The 18970-nt window shown below is 47.3% G+C and overlaps 1 protein-coding gene across 13 annotated transcripts in view; it reads left to right on the top strand.

The window, feature by feature from the left end:
* HMCN1 (hemicentin 1) overlaps window positions 1–18970 on the top strand; it is a 409401-nt gene that overhangs the window by 316060 nt on the left and 74371 nt on the right. For 12 of the 13 annotated variants that reach the window (XR_008305548.1, XR_008305547.1, XR_008305549.1 and 9 more), the window contains 3 exons: window positions 8817–9095; window positions 17950–18146; window positions 18281–18362. Coding sequence is in view for 9 of the 13 variants with exons in the window: in XM_053242914.1 (XP_053098889.1) it covers window positions 8817–9095; window positions 17950–18146; window positions 18281–18362 (558 nt within the window). In the remaining 4 variants the exon portion in view is untranslated. The remainder of the gene's footprint in view (window positions 1–8816; window positions 9096–17949; window positions 18147–18280; window positions 18363–18970) is intronic. The other variant, XM_053242912.1, reaches the window with a different exon arrangement.

Below are 18970 nucleotides of genomic sequence, written 5' to 3'. Positions count from 1 at the left end.
TGTTGTAAAGTATAATTATAGCATTACCATGAGTTAATTTCTTAAATGTGGTGTGTGTCTGTAGATATAAAATGTATTTAATTTTTGTCCCACTTCTGAGTCAAATATACACCTCCCAAATGCCTCACAACATCTATGTTTTTCTCTTGAAAAACTCTTAAAAACCTCAAACTCTTAATGGAAATAAGGTTTTAGCCTTTTGAACTATTAACTGTTTACTTTTGATACTCAATAGGGCTGAGCCTTATTTGTTTTGTATTCAAAGGGCCTCTGTTTTTGGCAGTTTGGATATTTATTTTGAACATGTGTGCTCTTTCTGTGCTGTTCTTTCCTCCTTGTCATTTACTATCCTCAGCTTCAGGGGCGTAGCAAGATTGGAGTGTGGGCCCAAAGACAAGATTTTAAAATACCCCCCCCCACACTGAAGCTCAGCTCATGAAGTAAAGAAATCTTAAATGAGGCTGAATAGTGGTAACAAAAAGCATAGTAAATGCATATATATAACCTATGTGCCACAATAGAACATCATCCTAAATTATTTTTTTTAAGGTTTTGTAAATTGTGGATGATGCAAGTCATTAAATGGTACTAGAGAAAGACATGCTGTTCTGGTAGTTCCAGGTTTTAAACACTCACATCAGTTTCAGAGGATGAATACAACTGAAGGAAGCCCGGGCGGGTGCGAGGCTGAGGGAGTCAGTCATGTGACTTGCCCCTGGGGGGGGCCAAGGCAGTGGGCCCCCAGACAACTGTCTCCCCTTGCCCTATTAGAGTTACGCCCCTGCTCAGCTTATTTGTCCATTTTTGACACTGATGTAATAACACTATGAGACTCTTCCTACAATCCACAGAAAGTGGGCTAAGGATCTGGTTCGAGATCCGTCGATGTTCATAAGAATGGGTTCTGCGCCTGCGCAGGAACCCCACGGTATCCATGCCTGAGCTCGTCGAAGCGCCCAAGCCACGCCCCCACGCTGCTGCGTGCTATATAAGGCGCGGCTCAGGCGCGTAGTCCCTCAGTTCTTTTCCGACCGCCTTGTGTCCTGGACCTGCGGTCCGTGCCTCTTCGTCTAGTTCCTCGGTTGTTCATCTATCCTCTTGACTCGGACTGGAAATATCGGAATTCTCTGGCTCTACTTACGGAACGGCTTTCGGAAATCTCTGGCTCTCGTTTTGGACTGGCTTCGGTGACTTCTGGCGAACGGACGCGGAACGGCTTCGACCTTGCTATGGCTGACAGAAAAAAATCTTTCAAATGGTGTGAAGGCTGCAGGGCTAAGTTACCCTCCAAGGACCTTCATGACCTCTGCCTTTTGTGCCTTGGTGAGGAGCATAACGTCTCCTCGTGTAAAATCTGTCTGTCTTTCTCGAAACAGACTCGAAAGAATCGGGCTCTTCGCCTCCGTGCGGCGATTTACGATGAAGTTTTGAGCCCATCTACACCGGGCACTCCTCGACCGTCGACATCTAAGGCGCCAAAGCCTTCTTCGACGTCGAGCAGAGAAAAAACCTCTGACATAATTCCCGCCAAAACGTCGTCTATGTCGACAAGCGCCTCGACTTCAGATAAACACTCGACACTCGAAAAGAAGACGTCATCAAAGAGCTCAGGCTCTTCTACCTCGAAGCCCTCACATCACTCCAAAGACCGTGATAAGGCTTCGAAACATCGACATGATGACCTCTCGACTCCGACTGACTCCAAACGTCGAAAGACTCACGAGAGCCCGCGGAGACACACACCATCTCCCTCTGCGGCGCAGTCATCAGAATCGAGGTCGAGACCTTCGACGTCGACTGACTTCGCAGTACAGACGGTGATTCTGGAGGAGCTACCCGTTTCCTCGACACCGATAGTTATCGACGTGGATGCCCCTTCGACGCATTCTCCCGTTACCGGCATGTCGACGTTGAGAGTGCTCGATACCGAACCACATCAACTGACTACGTCGAACCCTGTTTTCAACGCCGGACGAGTTTTGCCCGACGACGAACAGGCTTCGAACCTTCAGCGATCTCCACGAGCTTCGATACCGACAACAAGAACTCTCTCACCAGCTCCAACGCCTTTGGCTTCGTCTGCCTCTCCATCGACACCACAAGCCTCAGCCTTTGCGCCGTCCACCTTGCACACTCCAGTCCTGTCAACATCGATGCAAGTAACCCCTCGATATCGACCACCGATACCGACTTTCCAGATGGTGGATGTCAATGCCGAAGAATCTCTCCCAGCAGCAACCCGATCTCTTCTGTCTCTCCTGGACTCGACGTCGAGCGGCCGCTCGACATTTACCGGCTTCCCTTCAGTGGGCGTTGAAGCCGAGGGAGGAACACCTACCTTGTCTCATCCTCCAGCTCCACCATCCTCCAACTTGCCACACACTCCTTGGCACTCCTGTGGTTATAGACACCCTTCCTTAGGGGTCTCTTCTCCAGCTGGTCCCTACAGAGATGGCGTTAACCTACCCTGGAGACAAGTAGCACCTGCTCATCCCTTTGCAACTTTTGCGACAATTGCGACCCAAACGTGTGGCTCCAGGAACAACCATTGCGCCACACAGACTTCACCACTCCACCTTAAGTCTACATCTACACAGACAAGTCTCCTAAAACTACAAAGTAATTCAGCCACGCAAACGGATCCTCACGGTGCTGAAGACGCTCAACTGCAGCCTGCCTCTCCCTCAGAACACTACGGCTCCTCTGACTTTGAGTCCGACCCTGAGGACACCAGTTCCATTGTGGAACCACCTACGGCTGTGGCACCGGTAACTTATGTTTCACCAAATGATGAAATGAAAGCATACCACAAACAGATTCGGGCCATGGCTGATGCTCTTGGTCTAGATATCCAGTCACAGTTGGCAACTATCGAGGACCCAGTATATAAATTTATGCTGAAGACTCAAATGACAGCCCCAGTTGCCCTTCCAATGTTACCAGTAATTACAAGGGCTGCGAAATGCGCTTGGGAAGTCCTCCACACTTCCACCCCGACGTCAAAGAAATTGGAAAGTCTCTATAGAATTCAAGATAGGGATAACGACTATCTGCTCAAACACCCGGCGCCAAACTCTCTAGTAATAGATTGTGCCACGGTGTCTAAGTCTGGCAAGAGGTACACAGTCCCTCCTGATAAGGAAGGTAGAAAACTGGACCTATTGGGAAGGAAGATCTATTCAACCTCTTGCCTTTCTATTAAGGTAGCAAACTATGCGGCCTGCACGACAATGTACACTCATGGTCTCTGGGAACAGTTGGAGAAAGATTTGGACTGCCTATCCTTAGAAGACTTTAAAGCTAAATTCCACCAAGTCTTAGAGAACTCTGGAGACCTAACACGCAGACAGCTCAGCATAGCCAAACATCTAGCTGAGAGCGAATCTCGGGCAATGGCGGCAGCAATAACCCTGAGAAGACACGCTTGGCTGCGGTCTACGGGACTCCAAATGGATATGAGAGAAAGAATAGAAGGATTACCATTTGATGGTACTGGCCTTTTCAGTGAAACAACTGACTCCACTATGGAGCAGTTGAAGAAATCGAAATTCACTGCAAAAACTTTCAGCTCGCATCCTTCGACCTCTTCCTCAACATCAACGTACAGGAACAACTATGGAAAATTCAAACCTTCCTACAGGTCACAAGACAGGCGTGACTTTAGGAAGCCCTACTCGTCTTACCAACGTCGCCCGTTCTATAATAAGAAAAGGGCTCCTCAATCACAGCGAGCGAAGCCACAAGAACCCCAAAAGCGTCTTTGAAACTGTGGACTGCCCATCGACACCAACCTCCCTACCGTCTCCATACACCCCCCCTTCCCTGCCAGCGGGGGCCTCTCCACCAGCACTGACGGATCTCTCCATCCTTCCGTCCCTGCCAACGATCAAACTGGCAAGCCATGCCCCCGCATGGCACAGCATAACATCGGACCGGTGGGTCCTGAAGATTATCACATATGGTTACGCAATAGAATTCAGGACTCTTCCACACTTCACGGGGGTGAGATGCACTCCCTCCTCGAGGCTGCTTCTGCAGGAGGTGAAGGAGCTTCTGGAAAAGGGGGCTATTGCCCCGGTGTCATGGGCAGACAGGCTAACGGGGTTCTATTCACACTATTTTCAGATCCCCAAGAGGGATGGGGGGATCCGTCCCATCATGGACCTCCGTTGTCTGAACAAGTTTATCCACGCCAAAAAGTTCCGTATGATGGCGTTGCAACAGATCCTCCCACTACTCCAGGGGGAAAAGTGGCTTGCGACGCTGGATCTCAGGGACGCCTATTTTCATATCAATATACGTCCGGACCACCGCAAATATCTACGTTTCACTGTCGGCGACAAAGTGTTTCAGTACAATGTATTGCCCTTCGGACTGTCCACCGCTCCGAGGGTTTTTACAAAATGTATGGCAGCAGTGATTGCCCATCTAAGAACCAGGGGTGTATTGGTCTACCCTTACCTGGACGACTGGCTCCTAACTGCAGAAGTCAAAGACGAGTTAGTTTTGCACATCCAATATGTAGTGAACCTACTTCACGATTTGGGCATCGAGATAAACTGGAAAAAATCGCATCTGGAATCATCACCTATAATCTCCTACATAGGGGCAATCCTAGACACAACACAACAAAGAGCTTTTCTCCCAGAGGAGAGACTCAACTGCATCCTGAACCAAATCTCCGAGTTTCAAGATCATCCCCTACAGCCAGCCCGTATGATTCAACGTCTGTTGGGCCTTATGTCAGCTTGCAATACAGTAATCTATTATGCGAGACTCAAGATGAGAAAGCTCCAACTCTGGTTTCTTTCAGTATTTCGTCCAATCAGAGACAGTCAATCAAAGCGCCTTCTACTTCCCCCGGATGTACTCCGGTCGCTCTCCTGGTGGACCAAGCGGAAGAACCTACTCGAGGGAGTACCCTTTCGATCCCCCTCCCCTTCGGTTTGGATGGCGACGGATGCCTCGCTCCAGGGCTGGGGGGCCCATTGCGACAACCACAAAATTCAAGGGAAGTGGTCCCCTCAACGTGCCAAATTGCACATCAACTTCCTAGAGCTTCTGGCTGTTTTTCAAGCACTACAGTCATTCTTACCTGTCCTTCAAGGGAAAATTGTTCAGATCCACCTCGACAACACAACCGCCCAGGCATATATAAACCGCCAGGGAGGGACGGTCTCCCGGAGTCTGTGTGCTCTCAGTGTTCAAATGTGGCACTGGTGTATTCTACACCGCATTTACCCCAAGGCTGTTCACATCAAGGGCCTGGACAACACCCTGGCAGACGACCTGAGCAGAGTCTTCTTGCAGGACCGTCAGCACGAATGGGAACTCCGCACGGATGTGATAACTCCCTTCTTCAACCGGTGGATGAGGCCCTCAGTGGACCTCTTTGCTTGCTCAGAGAACACGAAATGCGATCGCTTCTGTTCAAGGGCGGGCCACGACAGTCTGTCTCTCGGAGATGCTTTTCAGTTGGATTGGTCCCTAGAGACACCTTACATGTTTCCCCCCCTGCCATTGATACACAGAGTGGTAGCTTGTCTTCTCTGCAATCCAACCAACTGCATCCTAGTGACTCCATGGTGGCCAAGGCAACCTTGGTTTCCGCAAGTACGCAGACTGGCGAAGAACTGCTACAAGCACCTACCTTCCTACCAGGATCTCCTCACTCAAGACGGAGGTCTCGTCCTGCACCCGGACGTCAAAACCCTCCATCTAACAGTGTGGAAGATAGTCTGCTGACTCATATCCTACTCAACCAGCGCAAGGAATCTACGCGCCGCAACTACAAGCGCAAGTGGGACCGTTTTAGGTCATATGCACGCTCCAAGGGATTCCTTCCTAAACGAGCCTCAGTCCGGGAGGTTCTACGATACCTTACGTCTTTGAAAGCAAAAGGCCTGGCCAACGTGTCTTTGAGAGTCCATTTATCTGCCTTGTCCGCATACCATCCGGGCAGTGACAACTCTACACTGTTCTCGCACCCATTGAGCAAGGCCTTCCTGAAAGGCCTGTCAAATGTGTACCCTACAATCAGAAAGCCAGTAGAACCATGGAGTTTATCGCTGGTTCTTTCGTCACTGACTCAGGCTCCCTTTGAGCCCATGGCTACGTCCTCCCTTAAACATCTCTCTTGGAAGACAAGCTTCCTGATTGCTATCACAACAGCAAGACGTGTGAGTGAACTGGCGGCTCTCAGGGTGGACCCCCCTTATACTTTATTTCAACCAGACAAAGTCCGCATGCGTTTAGACTCTACTTTCCTACCAAAAGTTGTATCCGACTTCCACTTGAACCAGGATATCATCTTACCTACATTCTTTGGGAACCCTACTTCTGCTCTGGAGCGCTCGTTACATGCTCTAGACGTGCGCCGTGCGCTCCTATACTACATAGACAGCACAAAACCCTTTAGGCTCTCTACTCGTCTATTCATATCGTATAAAGGGCCAAGGAAAGGATCCCCAATCTCGAGACAAAGATTGTCCAGATGGCTGGTAGAGCTTATTCTCCTGACATATCATCTACAAGGCAAATCACCTCCAGAAGCCATTAAAGCCCACTCCACCAGGGCTGAAGCTTCCTCTGCTGCACACCTCTCTGGGGTCTCGTTCAGGGATATCTGTAAGGCCGCAACTTGGTCTTCGGAGTCTCCCTTTATTAAGCACTACGCCATAGATGTACGCTCTGCGGCAGAGGCCACCTTTGGGAGAAGTGTTTTGAAACAGGTGTTGTTGTGACTACTGCTCCCTCCTCCTACTGGAGCTTGCTAAACACCCATTCTTATGAACATCGACGGATCTCGAACCAGATAAACAGGTTGCTCACCTGTAACTGATGATCTGGTAGAGATCCGTCGATATTCATAAGACCCTCCCAACCTTCCCCTCTGCAGTAGTGCTACTTCTATGTGCGTATAGGTGTGTGGCTTCTATCCTCTTCAGGATATTCCCCCTTTTTAATGGATGAACTTACCTAATTTAAACAAAACAAAAAAGAAGGAAAGACTTTAGATGATCGTCCTCCACGGCGGTCGTCCAAGAACTGAGGGACTACGCGCCTGAGCCGCGCCTTATATAGCACGCAGCAGCGTGGGGGCGTGGCTTGGGCGCTTCGACGAGCTCAGGCATGGATACCGTGGGGTTCCTGCGCAGGCGCAGAACCCATTCTTATGAATATCGACGGATCTCTACCAGATCATCAGTTACAGGTGAGCAACCTGTTTGAACTTAGCTGCTTTCCATGGATTGTAGGAACCACTGGACTCGCAGGCAAGCCTGGTGCTCCCAAGGTAGCTAGCCCGCCTAAAGCACCCTCCCCTTAAATGAGGTTAACGGAGCGAGTGCTCCGTTAACCTCATTTCGTTGCTTGTGTGTTGCCACATGCCTCCCGGGCTCGGGGGCCTCTCCAGGATGCCACACACACTTGTGCGGGGCATCCTGGAACTTCTGGGGGCCACACAGCCCCGGATCCCCGTAGCCCTGCTGGCTCCATGATTCTGCCGGCTGTTGTATGGGCAGCCAATCAGGCCACCCATCTACAAGCGGCTGCTCATCTGTAGGTAGAGCGGTCTCCCCACAGACCCGGAAGAAGCTCTTCTCACAGATCGTGAGAAGAGCTTCTGTGTCTAATATGATGACATTGTGGATACTCACTAACAAAACTGTGTGGGCAGTGTGGGCAAATAAGGCTCAGAACTGGGAGGGAAAAGATAGAAAATGGCTCCCAAAAAGCAACATTTGAGGGAACAATGTACACCAGCAAAACACTGTCTGTGTGTGCGCCCGTACGCGTGTGTGTGTTTGTGTGTGTGCTTGCAGTTAGCTATGGCAAGCATGCTGTGTTTGATGCAAATCCTGAAATGGGAGAAAATTCAGTGGAGACCTGATTCTGAACCAGATGGCAAGTATTAGGAAACTTTCAATTTGTGCATATGCTTAAAGGAAAACTTTTTCTCGGCTCCCATTTACTTTTATTGGCTCAGAAAGGATGTGCTGAAAACTGGATGCTGGAATCTGGATGTTTTCTTTTTAGTGTGTTAAACGCAGGCTGAATATATATATAGATATATATAGTGAGGCCTATCACTGACTGAGCAAAGTCATTTTGTGTAGATTACACTTCTAGGAAAGTTCAAGAAGTTAAATATAGAGACTTTTTATTAATGTGCTTACAAAAGGGAAGTAAAAGAACCGTTTGAAATTTGTAGGATTTCAACTTCAAACATTATTCATTTTATTGTATAATGACCACATATGGTAAATTTGAACCATGGTAAATTTGAATCCAAGAAGGTTCTTCTGCTTTTCTTGGCCATTATGTTGTTCTGAAATTATTGATCTGATTATTGATCGTTAAAAAGGAGAACAATAACAGTTGAAATATGATTATTAATTCAGAATTTCTGTTAAACCCAACCCCTCCATTTTTAAAAATGTGTCCCCAAGCATATTTCATTGTTAAAAAATTGATGCATTCAGCTATTTTAAGAGGCAGGACTGTTCATGCAAATTTGGTATCTCTAAGTAATCGGGAAGTATGATATTCAGAATTTCTTTTAAAAACTACAAAGAAAAGTTATTTAAATTTTCCCCAAGTATATTACACAGTCCATTCAGCTAGGTTCAGTAGCAAGATTGTGTATGAAAAATTTGTTATCTGTAGGTCATTGGGAAGTATGATTTTATTTCACATACAACAAACATACAAACAACTTTTTCAAAATATAGAATAGATTCAATTTTAAAGTTCTGTGTTAAAATTCACCGTTTAATGAATAGCGTGATTACCATTATGTTGTTGTTTCTCTGCAGTACCCCCAAACATAGATAATGGTGGAGGACCAGAAGAAATGACTGTTGTAAAAGGGAATCCAGCTTCTTTTATGTGTTTGGTTGATGGAACACCAACACCCAGTATTTCATGGCTTAAAGATGGTCATCCTTTAAATCTTGGCTTCCATGTGACTTTAGAAAACCAAGGAATGGCCCTTCATATTGCAAAATCAGATGCTGATGACACTGGCCAATATACCTGTTTAGCAATTAATGAAGCTGGGGAAGTTAAGAAACATTTTACTCTTAAAGTACTGGGTAAATATTTTTATGGTTTTTTTGGGAGCGTGGTGATTTAAAAATCTTGGAATACTAGTCAATTTTAGGCTGTAATAATCTTGGCAACTAAACTAAGGTGCTGAGCCAACCACTTATTTGGTCCCCAGGGTCCAGCCAGGTACTGAGCATCATCATGAAGCTCTAGGGGCAAGGAAGTAGGGAGCACGGTGAAGCCTGGCTTACTGTGTGATTGGTGCCTACAAACTATTGACTTCCCAAGTGGTTAAAGCTGTCAGGTGTAATGTTTTCAAATGGTGATCACGTAATAAGTAGATCTGGATCATGATCCGTTGCACTCATAAGAGTGGGTTCTGCACCTGTGTGGGACCATTCGGGCAGAATTGACTGGCTCCTGAAAGCGCGTAGCCCCGCCCGCTGCACATGGCGCACTTTCTCTGTTTGGGTGGGCTAGCCTTCTCTCCTCACTTCCTTTCTGACCACCATTGTGTTGGTCAACTTGAGTATTCTTATCATTTTATTTAATCACTATGGATAAGAAAAAGACCATTAAACTCTATCTCTGCTGGAATGTGAAACTTCCCTCAGCAGACAACCATGAACTCTGCCTACTTTGTCTGCGGGAAGAGCACAATGCCCTTACTTGTAAGATTTGTCTTACTTTCTCCCACCAGACCAGAAAAAATAGAGCCCTTTATTTGCGGGCTGCCCTTTATGACGACGCCCTGTGCCCCGGAACGCCAATGCCAGGATCTCTGTTGGACACCCCGGTACCTTCAAAATCTGGTACGGTATCAAGATCGACATCGAGCTCTGTGTCAAAGTCGGTGTTGGGGTCTGCCATTGCACCATCTAAAACCTCGACGCAGATTGCTCTGACATCTTCCATTGACACCTTTAAGGCGCCTAAGCTACACTCTGAATCAACCCATCGAAAGCGGCACAAGTCTCAACATCAGGGCTCTGATGGCACCACCTTCCAAGAAGCATTGGGGGAAAGGTGCCAAGACTGGGCGCGAGCTGACACCTGTCCCTTTGCGGGCTACGCCTTCCCCGGCGACTCTTCAGTCAGCCCCAATGACCCCTTGATCTCGTCCATCGACGCCGGAAATTGTGGAACTAGATTATTTCATGTCTACAGCACAATGCCCAGCTTAGAAGTCGACAGTGACAACGCAGTTGATGCTGGCCATGGTATTGGCCACTCAATGCCATGAGCGCTCCCTGTCACCTGTGGCAACGCCAGGGCAATCTCCGTCTCCAGCCACTCTCCATACGCAGCATACTCTCTGTCCTGTGTCTTCCCCAGTCTCTTTTGATGTTGATGCTGATTATGATGATCTGGAAGCTGGCTTGGGACCCAGTGTTGCCCAATGCCTCTTGAATATGCTGGATTCCACTGAAAGTACTCCATCGACATTGACCTTCTATGGGTTTCTTAGCCAAGGTCTCGACACCGAGGAGGCCAGGACTTGTTTTTTTATATTGAAAACCCTGGGAACTTCACCATCTTGGACTTGTCTCTCTACTCAGTCAACACCTTTGGCTTTCCAGCCTTTCCAAATGCAGACTTGTCCACATCCATGGGAAGTCCCAACCAACTATGTTATCCCACAAGTCTTAGTTCATGGAGGCGGAGGAGGGGATGCTTCACAGGCATAGCTGACCTCCCCCAGACTACCGTCTGATTACCAGGAATATAGACTTTGGAAGGCTTGTTCCAAATCCTTGGCATCGATGGTGCCTATTGCCACACAAGTGACCCCTCCACCAGAATTGCCGAAGCCTGCTGCTTCTATGGTCTCGACGTCGACCCAGGTCACTACACTGACTACTGCTGTGGTTTCGATGTCAACGCTGGTTAAAAAGACAATTCCTCAGTGCATAGGCCTCCTATCCAGCTAACCTGCATGTCTACTCAGATGATCAAGTTGCCTAAACCTCGTCCTCAAAAGAGTCAACCAACTCAGACAGTGGTCTATGACGCCACTACTTCTTCAATTCAAATGGCCCCTAAGAAGATGGGTTCTGCAACTTCTGGGCCTCATACCGTAATCTTAACAGATGATTCTGATTCATCCTCTACTGGCACGAGTTCCTCTGAACATCCTGAAGACCACCCCCCAATCAAGGTGATGCCAGATAATAACATGTCTCCTAATGAGGAGATGTGTTCTTATCACAAACAGATCTCTGAGATGGCTTCTGCACTTGGTCTGGAGTTAAAGAAGCAGGCTCAGGATGTGGATGACCCTGTCTACAAGTTCTTTAACTCAATGGTTCCTACCCAGTCAGTTCCCTGCTTGTGATCTTGAAAGCTGCTATGTTTGGATGGGAGGCTCTCCAAACCTCTGCTCCCACCTCCAAGCGCTTGGAGAATTTGTATAGAATTCAGGAAGAAGATAATGGGGCTATTCTTACGATCACAAGAATTGGGCTAGGAAAATCCTAGCCTAATTTTTGTGATCGTCAGAACCACCAGGCTCGAAGCCGAGCCCGGTGGTTCTGGAGCAGCTAACCCGCTCCTGTAGCCCGCCCCTTAGCCCCGGTTTGTGGAGCGAGCGCTCTGCAAACCCAGGCTATCTGCTCGTGAGTAGCCGCGGCGCAACTCTGCGCCGCGGCTACTTGCAAGTAGACCCCCGGCTGGGAGGCTTAAAAGCAGCCTGCCGGCTCAGGGGTATCCCCAGTATGCCCTGCGCGCTCGCACAGGGCATACTGGGGCTTCCAGGGGCCGCGCGGCCCCCAAGCTCCCCAGCCCCCGCCAGCTCCGTCTCGGGGCCGGCCATCGTGTGGGCAGCCAATCCAGCCACCCAGGGCTCCCTGCCTGCTCGTGAGTGGGGAGAGCGGGCTTAGCCCGCTCTTCCTGGTCACCAGGAAAAACCGGGTCTCACTGATTGTGAGACCTGGTCCAATGACTTTCTACTAAAGCATCCACCACCCAACTCTGTTGTAGTGGATGGTGCCTCGTCTTCTAAGACCAGCAGGCATCATACCATGCCAGAGGACAAGGAGGGATGAAAGTTGGAAATCCTTGGACGAAAAATCTACTCTATCTCCTGCCTAGTTGTTAAAATTGCTAATTACACTGTCTGCTTTGCTAAATATGCTCACTCCCTCTGGGATGAGCTTTTTCAAGAACAGGCTGACCTCTCACTGGAGGAGTTTCTAGCCAGGTTCAATGATATCCATTCCCAAGTTACTCTCTTAACCAGACAACAGCTGAGCAATGCAAAACACCTGGCAGAAACCAAATTGTGGACATTGCCAACTGCTGTTTCTGTACGGAGGCATGCTTGACTGTGCTCTACCACACTTCAACTTGACGTGAAAGATTGTGTGGAGAAGCTGCCCTTCAACGGAAAGGGTCTTTTCTGTAAAACCACAGACCCCACCATGGAGTCCATAAAAAAAAAAAATCAAAAATTTGTTAGAGGTTGTTGATTTTTACCCACAGTAGGTAAAACAGCAGAGCACTAAGGAATGAGCACACTCTCCAGTTACAGAGTAGGTAGCAGAGGATGGTTTGCATATTGCATCTATTTAGAGAAAACACATGGAGATCCTTGTATGACTAAACACTAAACATTTATTGGTTAAATACACTTAGATAGGAAAGACCTATATCTAATCTAAAGGACTACATAGTGGATAGGTAGGGAGAGAGAGAGATGTTTCCATCTGCTCTCTAGGAGGAAAGGAAGGATTGTGACTCAGCACAGGAAGTGCTGCAGAGTCAGTTCAGGGGTCATAGAGTAGGGACAGATAGGGAGACCCTGACTCACTGTCTCTACTCCCAATGCCCCTAGTGGTCATTAGGACAGTTGGTGCAAAAGTTCGATGCACTGGAAGTTCATCTCCAACAAAATTACAGCTAAAACCTTTTCGGCTCCTTTACAGACCTTTAGCTCTAAATAATGCCAGTGCAGTAGAAGACAATACTCCTACAAGTAGACAGACAGGATAGACTTCTGTAAGCAATATCAATGCTTTAATAGGAAGCCCTTTAACCAGAAATCAAGAGCCTCTCAAGGTGCCCACCTGAAGACAACTGATAGGGACAAACAGAATCTTTGATCATGTGGCCAGTCCCCTAAATACTCTAGTCCAGGACATCTCTGCTACCTTTCATCCTATCCGCCTCCAACATCAGGCTGGCAAGTCATGTTTTCACATGGCACAACACAACATCAGACCGCTGAGTCCATTGTCCAGACGGGCTATGCTATAAAATTCATGACTGTGCCATCGTTCAATGGGATCAAGTACACTCCATCCCCTCTGCTGATGGAAGACGTTCAAACTCTTTTGGACAAAGGGGCAATATCGCCTGTTTGATGGACAGATCAATGGCAGGGGGTTCACTCTCACTACTTCCAGGTCCTAAAACGGGATGGAGGTCTCTGGCCAATTATGGACCTACAGTGGCTGAACCACCATGTGGATGTGCACTAGGGGTGTGCACGGAACCGTCTGGCCCGGTTCGGTTTGAGGCTGCCGCGGCCGGGTAAATGTAGTGTTTTTGGCCCTTTCGGGCCTCATAAAGGTGAACGGTGGCCATTTTGGCCACTGCCGCACATGCGCAAATGCCCTCTGCGAGGCCGTAGAGAATTGTCGCACACAGGGCCTGTGGTCTCTGAGCCAGCGCCAAATGCACATCACCTTTTAGAGCTCCTGGCAGTGTTACAGGTGCTTAAGTCCTTCCAACTGTCGCTGATGGGAAAGGTGGTTCAAATCAGCCTAGACAATACTACAATGGTCGCTTATCTAAACTGCCAGGGAGGGACGGTTTCCCGTTCCCTTTGCATGCTAAGCCTTCAAATTTGGAACCGGGCCATAGCTCAACAAATGACCGTAACTGCTATCCACATCAAAGGTGTGGAAAAACACCCTAGTGGATCATCTCAGCAGGTCACAGCTTCTTCTGCAACAACATGAATTGGTGGTCAACCTGGCATACCTTTGACCACTGTTCAGGGCCTAGGGGACTCCAGAAATTGACTTGTTCACAACGTCTGTGAAAAAGAAGTGCCCCAAATATTGCTCGAGGGCCAGTGTTGGCTACAACTCCAGAGGGGATCGATGTGTGACCCCCCAATTCAACTGGGGTCAGAAGTTTCTATACATCTTTGCTCCTTACCCTCTGTTGAACAGAGTTTTGGCAAAAATCCTGCAGGAGTCTGCAGATTGTATATTGATTGCTCCCTGGTGGTCCCAACAGCCATGCTTTGAACAAGCACTCAGACTGTTGGAGGGTCACCACAAGTAGGGTTGTGCGTTTTGTTTTGTTTTCTGTTTTGTTTTTGGCCCGAATCTGAAATACCCCCGTTTTGTTCTTTGTTCGAAACCAGCCAATCTGAAACACCCCAGTTTTGTTCTTTGTTTGAAATTGCAAAATCCGAATCCGAAATGTTTTGGATTTTAAAAACTGGCCCCAGGGAAAAACTAGGGGGTGGGGGTGGTAGTGCCCAATGGGTGGAAACTACCACCCAAATTTCAGAGGAATTGGACAAAGGGCTGGGTTTTGGTGAATTTTTGAAGTATAGGATTTTTCCCTTAGGGAAGAATTGAGGTTTTAGCAAAAGTATAGCTTCATGTTAGGGGGAAAGGGGTGGCCCAGAACAGAGTAGGGTGGGTGGTAGTGCCCAGTGGGGGCAAGGAAGCTGCCAGAATTATTTCAAAGGAATTGGGAAGAAGGCTGATTTTTAAAGATGTAATGGAGTTTGCGTGTCTGTAAAGTTCTTCCCCATAGGGAATGATGGACCTCCATAATTCCTGCCCCATAACTGCACTTGGGGGGCACCAGGGTAGCCCAGAGCGAGTGGTGGTGTAGAGCACATAGGGTGCCAACCACCCCCATGGGTTGCTAACCCATGGGGTACTGGGTTCTGTTGTTTCTGAGATGTTTTGAGTGTAGACTCAGATGCTCTGGTAGCATATGAGAGTGGATTCATGGTTTGTTGATGAAAATCTCACATGCTACCAGGGAATCTACACTCAGAACATCTTAGAAACAACAGAACCCAGCACCCCATGGGTTAGCAACCCGTGGGGGTGGGTGGCACCCTATGTGCACTACACCACCACTCACTCCCGGCCACCCCAGTGCCCCCCAGGTGGAGTTATGGGTCTGCTGAAACCTCCATTATTCCCTGGGGGTGGGGGGACCTTAAAGAAGCGTAAATTTCCAACAATTCCTAAGAAATCAGCCCTTTGCCCTATTCCTTTGGAATCTGGGTTGTGCCAGGCACCCCTTGGGGCACTGCCACCCAACCCACTGTTTTTCTCCTCAGGCTCCCTTTCTGCCCTGAATCTGCCCCAAAGACATTTCAACTTCAGAAATTCTTTTAAAATCAGCCCTTTCCCCAATTCCTTTGGAATCTGGGTGGCAGCCGGCACCCATTGGGGCACTATCACCTGAATCACTCTTCTGCCCCTAAAGCCCCCTTTCTGCCCCCAATCCACCCCAAATAACATCAACATCACACATCAACAACAGCAGAGCTTTGGAAAAAATCAGGCAGATTTCCAAAGGTCATGCACATCCACATCCCCCCCGCCCGAAATGCAATTGATCTACACACAACAGTGTGAAACAACAACAATGAAATGCACACTGCCCAACTGGCCAATGAGGGTAAAATTTACTCTTAAATTTGCTTAAAAGGGATAAAGAGGCAATTGCCAGCAGATCAGCCCATGCTTTCGCTGGCCAATCTGCGAGCTGGAAGGGCTGGAAATTCAAACAGATGTCAAAACAAAAAATGGAGACTGAAGGAGAAAGACTTTCTGCGATTACAAAATGGAGTTCCAAAACAGCCGAAACAACAAAACATTTTGTATCCGAAACAGGGACATTTTGTTTTGGCTACAAAAATTTCTGTTTAGAGCATTGGGTGTTTTGTTTTGGCAACAAAACAGTCAAAATGGCCTGTTTTGTTCACAAAACGTTTTGTATCTGAAACAAAATGCACATCCCTAACCACAAGTGTCTGGCTCAACGCAAGGATCTTCTGCTACAGGAGGATCGAAGACTCAGTCATCCTGATCTGAAAACCCTAAACTTGACTTCCTGGAGGATAAGCTTTTGAGTGACATCCTCTTCAACAACAGAAAGAAATCTATTCACGTCAATTACAATAGCAAGTGGAAGCAATTCAGGCTGTATGCACAGAGGCAAGGTTTTCTACCTCGCTCTGCAACATCTCGCCAAGTCCTGCTGTACCTCACAAGCCTTAAGCAGCAGAAGCTAGCCAACATCTCCATTAAAGTCCATCTGGCTCCTATTTCTGCTCGTCATCCCTTGATGGGATAGAACAACAGTTTTATTGCATCCAGACTCCAAGAGATTCCTAGAAGGCTTGAACAACCTCTACCCGCCTGTCAACCTACTGAGCAATGGAGCTTGTCGCTTGTCCTAACTGCTCTAATGGAGCATCCCTTTGAGCTGGCAACGGCCCTTCCTAAACTTGTGGCACTAAAGACGGCCTTTCTGTTGGCCATAATGTCCGCTTGGTGGGTCAGCAAACTAAATGCCCTTCACACTGACATCCCCTATACTAAATTTCATGAGGACAAGGTGGTGCTATCGCCTAGAAGACCCTGAGTTTAGACTTAAAGTGGTTACAGACTTTCATATAAACTTACCTACCTTCTTCCGAAATCTCACGACAGCTCTGGAGTGTACACTGCATTCCTTGGATGTGAGGCGTGCACTCCTCTTCTACCTACAGTTGATCAGGCCCTATAGGAAGACAAAGCACCTTTTTGTGGGCTACAAAGGCAAGGTGAAAGGTTGCCAAATTTCCAGACAAAGGTTGTCCCACTGGATTGTGGAATTCATTCTCCTGGCGTACAAGCACCAGAAAGTAGAGCCCCCAAAGACCATATGGACTCATTCCATAAGGGCTTACACTACTTCTGTGGCCCATATGGCTGGCATCAAGCTCAGGGACATCTGCACTGCAGCAACCTGGTCCTCTGACCATACCTTTGCCAAGCACTATGCCTTGGACCTTCACTCTGCAGCTCAGACCAGTTTCGGGAGGGGTGTGCTGAAAAGGGTCTTACCTTAGCATACTACACCCACCTCCACAGGGGCGTAACAAGGCTGGAGTGGGCCCAGAGACAAAATTTTCAAATGGGCCCCTTTCTGATACACACACACACTTCACAATATATAGTCATGTGACTTGCCTCTGGGGGGCCCCTTGAGGCGTGGGGCCCCCCAGACAGCCGCCTCTTCTTGCCTAATAGTAGTTACGCCCCTGCACCTCCAGACTGACAACTCATTAGTCAACCACTTTTACGAATGCAATGGATCATGATCTAGATAAACAGGTTGCTCACCTGTAATTATTGAGCTGAAAGTTATCTGTTGCAGTCATAAGACCCTCCTGCTGGTATGCAAAGTGACAAAACGTATGTTTATAAAATATGAAGTGCTACTTACCTTGTCAAACTGTGAACTGGTTCCATATGATGGTTGAATCCTTATGTTGGTCCTTCAGGAACTGAGGAGAGAACAGTAGCCTGCCCAGAGCAAGTGCACAAAGTTCAGGGGGTGGGTTTAAGCGCTTCGAGAAGCTAATCAATTCTGCTCGAATGGTCCCGTGCAGGTGCAGAACCCACACTTATGACTGCAATGGATAACTTCCAGATCAATGGTTACAGGTGAGCAACCTGTTTTTATCTGTTTTCACAGTTTACCTGCTTAAAATGCCTGCTGTCGTAGGCAAGGATGGCTGCAGTTGAAGTTCAATCTTCAACTTATACAACAGCAACATAGGAACTGTTCCTTCATGGCTTCTTCTTGTGGCTCTCAGATAACATTTGGATGCATTTAAAAATACAGTACTTTGACTTTCTCCTTCTGCAGAACCTCCTCATATTAATGGGTCTGATTATCCAGAAGAAATTTCTATAGTGGTTAACAATGCATTGGAGCTCTTCTGTGTTTCTGATGGAATTCCAGCTCCACAAATCACATGGATGAAGGATGGGCGTCCATTGCCCCAAACTGATGATATTCGTGTTCTGAGAGGAGGAGAGATACTTTGGATATCCAGTGCTCAGGTAACTGAACGCAACCATTTAAGTAATGACCAGTTTAACCAAGAGGTATTTTTACACAATTACCACTTTTTCTTTAATATGATTTAATGTGGTTGAGTTTTGTTTCTAACTGAACTTGTGTGTTTGTCCTTTAGGTGGAAGACACTGGAAGATACACATGTTTAGCTTCTAGCCCTGCAGGAGATGATGACAAAGAATATTTAGTAAGAGTACATGGTAAGGTTAATTTGAGAGCAGGGGGAGGAGGAAAGCTCTAAAGGATTTTATAGCAAAAATTTAGTTGTGCCATTTTTGCCACCTTGTTTGGTTGGTTTTTTGCCCACCAGTTATATATTGTTACCTGTGCACTTGAAAATATAAAAGAATATTGATACCTTTTTTCCACTGGGTTATCTATTCCACTGCATCTCTCTCCCTTCTGTTTAGGAAAGGGCTTAATAAAATAGCGGAATATAAAACTGTGATATTGCCAGATAGTCCCCTGCTAACTAAGCACAGAGGCACCTTTAAAAAGTGATGATTCTCGTTATTTAGCAGGGGGGGAGCAACTGACCCTATCCATACCCAGCACAACATCCCTCCAGTGGCTATTGCTGGTGTCTATCTTATGTTTCTTTTTTAGATTGTGATTAAACCGCTTTGAGAACTTTTGTTGAAAAGCGGTATATAAATATTCATCATATTCATATAATTAAAATCTGAAAGACTGGTCCCTCCCTTGATGAACTGCTATATTTTTAAAATAAGGAAGGTCATAAAAGAAAACATGCAATTGCTGTAACAGCACAACTTGTGAACCTCAGCAGTATTTCACAGTGCATATC

Source organism: Hemicordylus capensis, chromosome 4 (assembly GCF_027244095.1).
Source record: "Hemicordylus capensis ecotype Gifberg chromosome 4, rHemCap1.1.pri, whole genome shotgun sequence".
Taxonomy (NCBI): domain Eukaryota; kingdom Metazoa; phylum Chordata; class Lepidosauria; order Squamata; family Cordylidae; genus Hemicordylus; species Hemicordylus capensis.
This window is presented reverse-complemented; position numbering and strand designations above follow the sequence as displayed.